Consider the following 13,363-nt stretch of genomic DNA (forward strand, 5'->3'; position numbering starts at 1 on the left):
TATTATAAAATACCACATTATTTTATTTTAATATTTATGAACTTCAAGGAAATAATCCCTTACTTATTTTACAACACACATGCACTTTGAATACAGAGGCAGTAATACGATACATCACAAAGCATCCATTATTTAATATATTATTATTCATTATTATTACGACTCATATTCATGGGTTCGGCTTGGCATGGTGATCGTCCAATTCCTTGGTCACTGTAAAAAAATACTCCATATAGCTGAGTGGCTCAGGAATTTCTTCTTTGAGCTTTTCATACACAATAGTCCAAGTCACAAAGTTGTCATCCCCATTGGTTTCAACTTCACATGTTGCAATGAAACTCTTATAGGATTCCAAGACGTCACCTTTTACCACTCTGTATTTCACCATTTTCTTCTCATCATCTATGGTGTCCATGGCAGTCTCCGCGGTTTCAGTTTTCCCACCTGTACGCCCAAAAAGGTCACGTAACGTAACATTTGATGGAAAATTAAGGGTGGAAAGAAATTAAATTAAAACAAAAGTCTAGGGTGCGATAACCCAACTAATTAATAAGATAGCTAAGGAAACAAACTTGTAATCATAAGATCACAAGTTCAAATCTCAACTCTTTTGTAATTCTTTACCAACAAGGGTCACAACTAAAAATAGGGTGACCTAGAGATTCGAACCCATTACCATATGTCTGACTCTGATACTAAATTGAAGCATGTGCTCCATCTCAACTAGTTGGATTGCACATTAATGATTATATGCTCAACAGTCCCGACTAGAATCACAAGTCTGGGCTGGGGTGGCTACCGTACCTTGGGTAAATTTATAGATTGTGGTACAGCCCTGAGTTCCCCACTGGCCATCAACTGCATGAATGACTGAGGTCATGGAAGGCAGATGATGGGGTCTGGCTCCAAGGATTTCATGAAATAAATCTCCATGAAAACTGATCTCTATCTGCCCAAGTAGCTTTCCTTTTAGGCCCATCTTATACCAAACACTCAATTGAAAGAGATTCTGTAGTGAGTGATTCAATTCTTAGTTGTGAGAAACTCAGCTCATCCTTGTAGTCTTATATAGGCCTGCCGACACTAGTCTCCTTATTTATTTTTATTGTGTAGGGCACCAAGTAAAAGCAGAAACTTAACGGGAAACAAAAGTACATATATTCAATGCTTATTAGGTGGGAATCATTGTTGTGTGGACCATGCATTATTTATATGTACAAATATATTATTTTTATACGTAATGTTCATTATTTGAATTTGTACAAAATAGTTTGAAGGTTCATTATTTATATGCATAAGGTTTACTGTTTGTGTGCATAAGGTTCATTATTTGAGCGTGTACAAACTGAATAAAAGTTAATTATTTATGCATGTATATTCTAAGCTCATTTATGCTATACATGATGTTTATTATTTGTAGAGCATAACTAAACTTATCTAATATTGATTTTTTGTGATCGTTGAGAAAGTATATATGAACAAATCCTACATTGTAACAAGTCAATAGTATTATTAATATATATATATATATATATATATATATATATATATATATATATATATATATATATATATATATATATATATATCTGGCACACCCACCCTCCACAATAAATTTTGCAACAATATTTGCGGAGGAGTAGTACACGTACGGCGAAATTTTAGCTTATTTAGGTTTTTTTTTTTTGGCAACAGCTTATTTAGTTGAAATCAAGAAAAATAAGAATCAATAACTTTTTGCATGAATCACATATACTCTTCTACAAGTTTTAAATCACCTTGATCTCAGATAAAAACATGTAAGATATTTAAAATTTTGACAAATTATTTGAGTTACAACAAGATCTAACAATTAAATAATCCTTAATTTTTGTCTCCAAATAATACTTAAAAAAACAAAACTTAAATTTAATTTTGTTTCTTTTCGTACAATTAAAATTAATATATTTAAAATATATAATGAAAAAAAGTAATTTAAATCTTCTAAATAATCTCCAAATTTGATTTTTTTTTCCAATTATTTCATTCTAATTACATTTCATAGGGTGTACGGAGGGCCTGCGCATTAGTTGTACTACATACGTACAACCTTGAAAGACCGAAGTTCGAGCCTAGCTCTGCGGTGGTAATGTAGAGGTTATGTTTAAAGTGGACAGATCCTTTATGTTTACCCACATTTGGTCCTGTCATTAAGTTACCGTGCAGATTTACATCATCCTAAATACTCTGTCGATCGGGATGTAGGGTCCTTGGAGTTGGAATTTCGACCATTACGGAGAAGAAGAGGGCGTCAATGCTACATATATACATGGGTTGTTTTCATAATTTTTTGTATTATGAAATGGGATTCAAATCATTAAAAAAAAAAACATTCTTTTATGAAATTCAAAATAGATTAAAAATAAAAAATACTCTCCATTTTTCAAGTCTCGTACACATAAAAAAAATTTACATATGGCTAGGGCCAACCTTGAAAAGAGAGCGTCGGTACTTAGATATATTGGTTGTTTTATGAAATGTGATTCAAATCATTTTTTTTAAAGGAAAAATCATACGAAATTAAAAAATAAATAAATAAATTCTGCCCATTTTTCATGTCTCATACACTATCATTTTCCAAACAAGAATGCCAGTCTTTCTCTTGCAATTTAATAACGAGAGGGCCATGTAATAGTTGTTAGGTGGCTAAGCATTGAAGTCTATTTAATAATAATATTACTTCCGTCCTATTTTATGTGTCTGGTTTGGTTAACGAGACTTGACTGAAATTATTTTTAATCTAATTTTTCATAATATTAAGTTTAGTATTAGTTTATAAAATTTATATATTTAAAAACTACACTAAAAATACTATTAAACACAAAAAAAAATTAAATTTAAAAATAATTAAAGAATACTAAAGAAAATAAACTAAGAAAAAAGAGTTAGTTTGATCAATGAATAATAAGTATATGATAGATAAAATGGGAGAGAGAGTAATAATAATGCGTGGACCTTCTTGTGGTTGAACTGTTACAAATGAGGCTGAGATTGCATTTTAATGTTTTCCATGAGCTACATGTTTTTGTAAGTTTTCCATGAGCTACATGTTTTTGTAAGAGTAAATATCCAAAATGGTCCCTTGACTATAGCTAAATTCACAAATTGGTCATCGACTTTCAATTTCAACCAATTAAGTCCTTAAGTTTGTAATTTTAACACAATTTGGTCTTCTGTCTATTTGACCGTTTATTGACTGTGATTTTTGAAGATATATATATATATATATATATATATATATATATATATATATATATATATATATATATATATATATATATATGCGATTTCATGCTCCATCGTCAATTTTTTAAGGTTCTGGTTGCATTTCCAGACCGCACTGTTACATTTAAATCCACTGCCAAAAAGCAATCTACCAAATCCGACCGCCTTTCTTCATCCTCCCTTTGGATTCAATGTAGTTGAGTTCGTACCAGAGCGAAGAAGACGACGTGTTTCCAAACCAATGCAACGTCATCCTGGAGGCCTCCACGTGCTTCGACGAGAGCTGAAGGTTCTTCTGGAGATCATCGATCACGGTCAACAAACGGTCAAATAGATGGAGGACCAAATCGTGTCAAAATTACAAAGTTAAAGACTTAATTGGTTGAAATTGAAAGTCGATGACCAATTTGTGAATTTAGCTATAGTCGAGGGACCATTTTGAGTATTTACTCTTTTTGTAATTAACTAATTATGTATTATGTATTCTTTAGAGTTGTGCAATTTTCGATCCACCTGAATCACCCAATCGTTATGCTATGGACCCGTGTCCAGCATGCATGCTGGACACGGGTAACAGTGCCATTAGGCACTGTTATCTTCTTCTTCTTCTTCTTATCTTTTTTTTTTTAAAAAAAAAAATTCAGACCGCTTTGTTATAGGAGTATATGTTCATAATTTTATTACTATATGTTCATAATTGTAAGTTCATAATGTCAGAGCTCTATGTTCATAATTCCATAACTGTACATCATACTTCCATAACTGTACATTCATAATTCCGTAACTGTACATTCATAATTCAATAACTGTAACTTCATAATTTTCGAAGCTCTATGTTCACAATTTTAGAGCTCTATGTTCATAATTTTATCACTATATGTTCATATTGTAAGTTCATAATGTCAGAGCTCTGTGTTCATAATTTTATAACTTACATTCATAATTTCATAACTTACATTCATAATTCCATAATTGTACATTCATAATCCCATAACTGTACATTCATAATGGCACAAACGAATAACGCCGTTAACGTCGTTAATGGCGAGACAAAATCAAATTTTTTTTTAACTGAAATAATGCGTTTTCTCTAAAAATGACGTTGTTTTGGACTCGTGTCCACAATACATTGTGGCACTAGTCTACTGCATAATTTGCGCGAATCACCACCTGGGCCGAAATTCGAAGTATGGGATGGAATGGGTATCCGAACCCGACGAAGCTAAGCATTTGGAACCAAATCCATTATTTATTGCAGATATATTTAAACGGGTAGGGTTGTATAAAACCCTACCCAAACTGTCCGAAAATCCGAGTATATATGCCATTATATATATATATATATATATATATATATATATATATATATATATATATACTATACTAATAACAGCCCAAGAGAGTTAGGCCTATAATGGGTAGAAAAAATGGCGGTCAAATTTTTTAATCAAATGAATGGGCCAGATTGATCAGATTTTAATTTTTCTTTAAGATTTCCTAATTTATCCTTAATGAATATGATTATCCGTTAACTTTTCCGTTAAATATTATCTTTTCCGTTAACTTCTATTAGTTCACCGTTAACTTACTCATTGATTTCAATATATGAAAGGTCTTAGGTTCGAACCTCATCTTAATCAAAGTTGGCATAATTAGTACTCTATTTTACTCTAATTAAATTAAATAATAATTTAGTAGCTACAACAAAAAATAATACATATGCATTTCTTTAATTCAGAATTATGTGTCTAAAATGTCTTTATTCAAAATAAATTATTCATTATTAATAAATTAAATAAGAGAAATAATTTCATTAGTTATATTAAATGTATTTTTCTCCAATATAAAAATTCTTTATATTCAAAGTCATCAATTGATTATATTCGTTACACTGTCCCTACAATGTCTTTATTAAAAAAAATATTCATTATCAATAAATTAATTAAGAGAAATAATTTTATTAGTTATATTGTCTTTATATTTCTCCAATGTAAAAATTCTTTACATTCAAATTCATTAATTGATTATATTCACTACATTGTCTATTATTTTTCTGTGCACTATTTTCAAATTAAATATCAAAGTTATAATACAAAATAATGCTATATATTTATTTACCAAGTATTTTATTAATACCATAAAAAAATTAAAAAAATATATAATTAATAAAGCCAATCATATTAACTACTTGAGGGATTTGTTGAGAAAGAGATTATTCAAATCACATAACAAATTGAAGTGAGAACTACCTCGCAATGTCCTTGTTTGATAATCAGCAGTTAGCGGTTAGCGTTAGCGGATTATATTAACGAATTTGACCAGCGAATTATATCAACGGTTGGTAAAAAAATATTTGAAAAAATTAGCTGTTTAGATTAACATGTAAAATGACCTAAGGGTATACATATATTTAATAATAATAATAATAATAATAATAATAATAATAATAATAATAATAATAATAGTTTTAAAAAAACTTTAATTAAGCCAATCATATTAACTACTTGGGGAATTTATTTGCCAAAAAAATATCCAAACCACACAACAAATTGATGTCGAAAACTACATCTCAATGTCCTTGTTTGGCAATCAGAATTTAGCTCTTCAATATTAGTATATATTTAATATTTTATGCTCTATTTTTTATTTGCTCTCCCTTATGTCTCGTATTTGATTTCAACCATACATATACAATAATTTTATTGACAATTATAATCAATCTTGACTATATTATCTTGCATTTGTAAACTTAGAATTACATATTTAACTATGCAAATTCAACATTCAATTATCTATGCATGAACAATTCCAATATAATCTTGCATTGATATACTTTAAAGTATTTATTTTAAAAAAAATATTGGGCATCATCCCAATCGTGCAATGCGCGTAAAAAACTAGTATATATATATGCATGCGATTCTCAGTCCTCAATCCCTAGACCATATTTTCCTTTGCGTAGTGGCAACCTCTCTTCCTTTCCTTATTTATTCTCTCGTTCTTTCTTAAATCTCAACTCTCAGTCTACTCATAATCTCGACCCTTCAACCAACTACCCAAGTCTAGATTTGTAGTCTGTATCTACTCTAGATGCCATGGTGGAAGCCCTTAGCTGCGGTTCAGTACTTTAGTTCGCTTAACTTGCTCTTTGTGACTTTGTGGTCACCGGTGGATGCCCAAAACTCCGGTGAGGCTTATTTCTATAGAGATTATTGATTCGACTCATTAGAGAATTTGAGTCTTTGAGGTATGTCATAATCCTAGTTAAGACATATTATATTTTTACATTTCATTGAGATATTGTGATTAAACTCTGATTGCTGATTTTATTTTGTAGTTCTGTGATTAGCTAGGATTTTATTTTGTAGTTTTGTTATAGTGTTATTATGGTTATTCTGTGAATATGTGATTGGGGGATTTATTTTGTAATTTTATTATGATATTAGGGATTTCTCAAATTAAGGTTTTCCCTAATTTAATAAAAGTGTGGAAACCCTTAATTGATATTGTGATAAGTGATACTATGGAAGCCTAAATTTTGTGTACATAAGGTCATGAGCCTTAAATGATGAACTTTCTGAATAATGAATTACGAAAATAATATAAATAAGTTTATGGAATTATGGACCCTTAAAAAATGTTGTTGAAGGGACCTTTAATTTGGTGATTTGTTCACAAAATGATGAACGCCAATCTGACATGGTAGAAGCCCAATATGTGTTAAATGTCTAACTTAGAGATTTGACATATGGCTACCGCAAAGGACCGGTTGGTCGGACGAAATGTCTTAGTCACACGCTAGCGGGACGTTATGCCATGGAACCGTGTACACCATTCATGGTGAACATGGTTCCAACGGTGTTAGTACACCGTTATCTTTTTTTTTTTTTTTCTTAATTAATTGCGTAACTTTTCTTCTTTATTTTTACATTTTGCGGTTTCACTTTAATTTGAGGTGAACAAAGATTTCAGACATTCATAAATTATGAATTCATGTCTGCACATTCACTTTGGAACCATGCCTACACATTCCCGTCCGAAATCACGGACATTCATAAATTATGAATCCATGCCTGCACATTCACTTTGGAACCATGCCTACACATTCACTTTGGAACCATGAGATTATGAATTTTCTGTTATAAGATTATGAATTTTCTGTTATGAGATTATAAATTTTCTGTTATGAGATTATGAATTTTCATTACATTCATAATTTCGGACATTCATAAATTATGAATTCATACCTGCACATTCACTTTGGAACCATGCCTACATATTTCCGTCCGAAATCACGGACATTCATAAATTATGAATCCATGCCTGCACATTCACTTTGGAACCATGCCTACACATTCACTTTGGAACCATGAGATTATGAATTTTCTGTTATAAGATTATGAATTTTCTGTTATGAGATTATGAATTTTCAGTTGCGAGATTATGAATTTTCTGTTATGCGATTATGAATTTTCTGTTATGAGATTATGAATTTTCATAAAATTCATAATCTCATAACATAAAATTCATAATTTGATCAAACGCGCGCCGTTAACTCCACATCCGCAAAATTTTTTTTTTTTGCCTAAAAACGACGTCGTTTTGCCTTGTGTTCACCATTCTCGGTGAACACGATTCCATGGCATAATTTGCGCACGCTAGCAGTCCTCCTTCCATCCCTCCTACCACTTCCACCGTGGCTGCCTGAGGCGGATCCACCGCCACCTGCATGGCCGGAGGCCAACTGCGCAACGTTCACAAAAACGCTTACCCTCTGCGTCTCTAGGGTCACTAGAGAGAAAAGGAAAGTAATCCCCATCCCCACTATTATTTTTTCTCGTCACATTTAATTTAATTTTTAATAATTCATATCATCGACCCATAGTTTAGGTAAGATATTCTATTTTGCCATTGATTCCAAAGAATACATAAATTTCTCAAGTATCTCTAGCACTAGTTGCCTCAACTCATCTCATCAATAGTGTGAAAGAGAATTTTTTTTTTCCTTGCAAATTAAAGATATTAAAAGGCCCAAAGAACAGAAAAACAATTCAAGCAAAGGGATTAAGGGGAGAATATATATATCTTTTTAAATCTTTTTACTTGGTAACCTGTTGATTACCTATAAATAGGTCTAATTGCACAAACTTAAAGAGTTTAAGTGTGTAATTGAACATTTTTAATGTTTGAGAGCCTTATTGATTTTTTTTTTATCAAAAGTTAAAGGGTCTATTTAACTATTTTTCTTTATTATTTTAATATTGTTGTTGTTGTAATTTCACTTTTAATTCTTATTATGATTTTCTTTTCTTTTGATATATATAGAGTTGGTAGATGTAATTTTCATTTTCTTTTGATACGTAACACTATCTTGTATTAAGTAATTATTAGTATTTGCCCCATGCGATGCACGGACAAAAATTTATAAGTATTGTTGTAGTGTTATGATACAAAGCAGAATTAGTTTTATTAAAAATGTAAGTATAGTTATACAATATAATATTTAAATGTTAAAGACAATAAATGTATTTATATTGCTAATCTCATTTGCAATAATGATCTTACAAAATTAAACGGACAGAGAAAGACCCGTACCACCTCGTGGTTTACACACACAAAAATAATAATAATAATAATAATAATAATAATAATAATAATAGTAATAATAATAATAATAATAATAATAATAATAATAATAATAATCTTACAAATCTATTAATATGCATTCACACTTAGACGAGAAAAATTTTCCCTACTTGATTTTTCTTTACCTAACTTTCTTTGTAAATTATTAAAAAATTAATCAAAATTACAAACTATTAAAAAGTTAGTGTGTGTGTGTGTGTGTGTGTGTATATATATATATATATATATATATATATATATATATATATATATATTAACTTAATAAAAAATAAAAATTTTAATATAACAAATGTTGGGCCAATATATAATTATATATATATTTTAAATTTCTGGGCCAAACCGATCCCATTGTTGCAGCCCATATTCTCAAAGTCCATTCACAATTTTGGAGGGAAAGCTAGTTTTGGAGGGAAAGCTAGGATTTTGCTTTATTATATATAAAGAAAAAATAAAGAAAAGATAAAGAAGATAAAGATTTTGAAGAAATTGGTTATTAGGAAAACGATATTTTTGGTTCATGAGTTGTTTCACATTTAAAAATTTTGTTCTTATAACTTGATTTAAACAAATTTAGTTCATTAATTATTCATAATGTTGTAATTTTAACTAGTCTCCAGTGTTAAATAATTATCAAACTCCATTAATGTATGATGTTATTCTTATCATTTATAATCAATATTCACTTTTAAGCATGATGCGTCCATATTGAAGAAGTGAAACTTCAACCATAAATATTGATTCTAAATACCAAAAACAATTAACAGGGCAAATGCCACCATAATTTAACTGACGTCGTCTCTTCTCCCAAATACTGTCAACTGAACCATTAAGCTAAACTTGTACGGGCAAACCATAATTTCTCTTGCAAGGGTAAGATGGGCAAATTATACCATGGACCAGGGTCTGCCTAGCATTGTAGACCTGGTTCAAAAATAACCTTCAGATTCTGTATCTATAATTGATGTGTCAACAATTATCAAGTCAGATTTTGTATCTATATTTGACACATTCTTTACCTGCAGTTGATAGTTTCTGTACATGTAAATCATATTATGTGTCAGCAATTATCAAGTTATTTGTTTACATGTACATAAATTGTTAATTGTAAGTACAGAATGTGTTAACTGGAGATACATAATTTTTTTATCAGAATTCATAATGCAATATGAAATCATTCCATATTATTCTTCCAAAAAGTTGAACCTCAATCCTAGGGAACCATCCCATATTATAACAATTGGGTAAGATGACCGAATACAAGATCGAGCCGAGGGACCACAGAATTAGGCAAAACATTTAATTCGGAGACGTTTGGATGATGGACTCTTTCCTCAATATTACATTTGCCTGGCCTGAACAACTAAGGGAGCAATAGGTCACTTTCTTTTACTATTTTTGTCGAGACAAACAAAATAAGTTACAACAAATATTAGGTTGTTTAGATATGAATTAGCACACTATGACACACTAATATAGTAATATACCTAATGTACTTGGTTTATAGATGCTGGATGCATATATTGTTATGGATCCACTATATACTTATATTTATATACAATACAATTAACAAGAATGTATAATATGATTTTAGAGAAGTATGAATGTTTTAGAAATATTTGAATGTAAAAACGAGTTGCATTGTGAATCGTGATTCAAAAATTTTGTACTTTCAGTTAAAACATTCTATACATATAGTTAACAGTTTTTGTATATGTAAACAAATAACTTGATAATTGTTGACACATAATATGATAACTACAAGTACAGAATGTGTCAACTATAGATACAGAATCTGACTTGATAATTGTTGACACATAATATGATAGCTACAGGTATAAAAACTATCAAGTGCAGATACAGAATGTGTCAACTATAGATACAAAATTTGAATATTTTTTTTGGATCAGAATCTATAGTGCAAGGTAGACCCTGGTCCATAGTATAATTTGTCGCCCAAAAATATGCAATTTTCAGAATTTACTAGGTTTGTACATTTAATACTAACAATTTGCACATTTAGTATTAAAAGACTGCACTTGCAAAAATGCGAAAGTACATTACACTTAGGGTTTTGATTTTAGAGTTTATGACTGCGTTTTTGGTTTTATTTGGTTTAGTGGTTCCCTTTTTATTGCTTAGCATCTAGCATTTGCGATTTAGATTTCAAATTTAACTTTTTCATTGATTTTATAAAATTTGCAATGTTTGCATATTTAGTTGTTAAAGATTGCATATTTAAGTGTTGAGTTAATATCCAGTTTGGTCCTCCGACTATTAGCTAATACTTGATTTAGTCCCAAAGTATTAAAAGTACCCAGTTTAGTCCTATTACTTTTAAAACGGTACCCAATGTAATCTTCCGTTACAATTGTCATTTATCTACCGTTATTTTGAAAGGCATAAGCGTCATTTTAGTGGAGATTTCTTCATCTTCATCAAAACGTGAAGACAGAAACCAGCAGCCCCTTAGCCTCTTCTCCCTCACCAAAAACAAACAAGAACAACCCCCATATTCTTCAACCTTCTCGCCCTCCTTCCTCTTAGTCTCTCCCTTCCTTTCGCTCGACGTAGCCAGAGGCAACAGCAGATTGACGAGCAGGCAACAAGGGCGTTTTCCGGCGGCTTTCTAGTGTAGCAGACCTCTCCTCCGACGAGCTTCGGCATAGCAGGTGATGGTTCGGCAGCTGAGCAGCGGCGAGCAACAAGATGCGACCCCCTAATGTGCATTTAGCACACATAAAATACGAGCTCTGTGAACATTAAGAAAGTAGTCTCCTCAATAATTTTTAGTGTTCTGTAAATCACTTTGAAAGGGCGGGTTTGCATATTTGTCAAAAACATGTAAACTAATATAGAAATAATAACACCAAATTCTATGTTGGACAACAAAGTGCACAGTTGCATAGTTGCACAAATCTAAGCGATTGATTTCAAGTATTCAATGACCCAAATCTGTCCACACAAACTCATATAACAGGGTGGACACACGGAATATATATATATATATATATATATATATATATATATATATATATATATATATATACCTCAACCAACACGAATTATCGTTCATACTTGTTAGTATTATTATTATTAGTCTTATGTTATATTATTTAATTGTAACAGTATTGACTTAGTACTTCCTATATGTTAGGAGTAGTTACAGGTTAGTTCTGATATACTATTGTAACTTCTCTTACGTTTTCAGTTGAATGAATTAATCCTTCTAATCTGGTATCAGACTTTGGTATCGATCCTCTCCACCACATATTACCCCCTCTCACCTTTTTTTTCTCTCTCCGGCCATGGCATCCGAATCCTCTGAGCGCACAGTCTCCGCAGGTACACCATCTCCGACTGCTTCCAATCCTCTGGCAGGGGCACACCACTATGTGTCCATGAAATTAACAACCCGGAACTTTTTGTTTTGGAGGACACAGCTGAATCTCTGAATTATTACTATTATTACTTTGTTCTAATCATACTATTATAGAATCTCTGAATTATTGAGGCAATTTGCATTGATGAGCAAAGATTCTGCTAGAAATTCTGTTTTCTTTTTTGCACAATAAAAAGAATTTTACAAGAATTACGTCGACCACTATTTATTTCTACAAAAAGAAACCACACTTTTATATAGAAGTAGAATAATAAAATTCGAATTTGAACCTAACACTTTCATCGTGAATTTCTACCGTGGACCATGGTCCAAAAAGCTTTGTGGACAATGATCTAAAAACGGCGCCGAAGTAAAGAAACAGTTGTCGTTACATCTTAACAGAGCCCGTATTTTATGTGTGTTCATAACAAAAAGAAACTACAGTGTATCTAAAATGGAACAGTCTCACATATTATATTGTTTTTTATCAAATGAAACTGTAATTGAATTGAAATGATACTTTAGTTGTGTTAAAATGAAACTGCAATATGTATAAAATGAAACTGAATAATATGTCACACATATTGAGTGCATATTGTCAAATAGAAATATAGTTGAATATAAATGATATTATAGTTGTGTTGTAATGAAACTACAGTGTATATAAAATAAAACTAAATAATAATTTCACATATTCGAGTGTATATTGTCCAATGAAACTGTAATTATATCGATAATGTAGTTGTGTTGTAATGAAACTGAATAACAGTTTCATATATTTGAGTGTATAATGTCGAATGAAATTGTATTTATATCGAAATGAAACTGCACTGCATATAAAATGAAATTGCACTGCATATAAAATAAAACTGAATCTACTTTACGCATAACGTTGCGGACGGGGCAGAACGGATAGCGTTTCTTTTCATTAAAAGAAACGGTACCGTTTTGGACTATGGTCCACAATGTTTTGTGGGCAATGGTCCACGGTATAATTTGCCGAATTGATGTGTTTAGGCCCCCCACCCCCACTCCATCCGCAGCCGAAGGCCTATATATAAGACTCCAATGATG

General features: G+C 30.9%; 1 protein-coding gene across 1 annotated transcript; it reads right to left on the reverse strand.

The window, feature by feature from the left end:
- LOC109156709 (kirola-like) lies at window positions 1-1,056 on the reverse strand. Its single transcript, XM_019304541.1, has 2 exons — window positions 805-1,056; window positions 1-444 (listed from the first exon to the last, which is right to left on the reverse strand). The coding sequence occupies exons 1-2, from the start codon at window positions 977-979 to the stop codon at window positions 170-172; spliced, it is 450 nt and encodes a 149-aa protein (XP_019160086.1). The 5' UTR covers window positions 980-1,056; the 3' UTR covers window positions 1-169.
- Window positions 1,057-13,363: the final 12,307 nt, after the last annotated feature.

Source organism: Ipomoea nil, unplaced genomic scaffold, assembly GCF_001879475.1.
Source record: "Ipomoea nil cultivar Tokyo-kokei standard unplaced genomic scaffold, Asagao_1.1 scaffold2759, whole genome shotgun sequence".
Taxonomy (NCBI): domain Eukaryota; kingdom Viridiplantae; phylum Streptophyta; class Magnoliopsida; order Solanales; family Convolvulaceae; genus Ipomoea; species Ipomoea nil.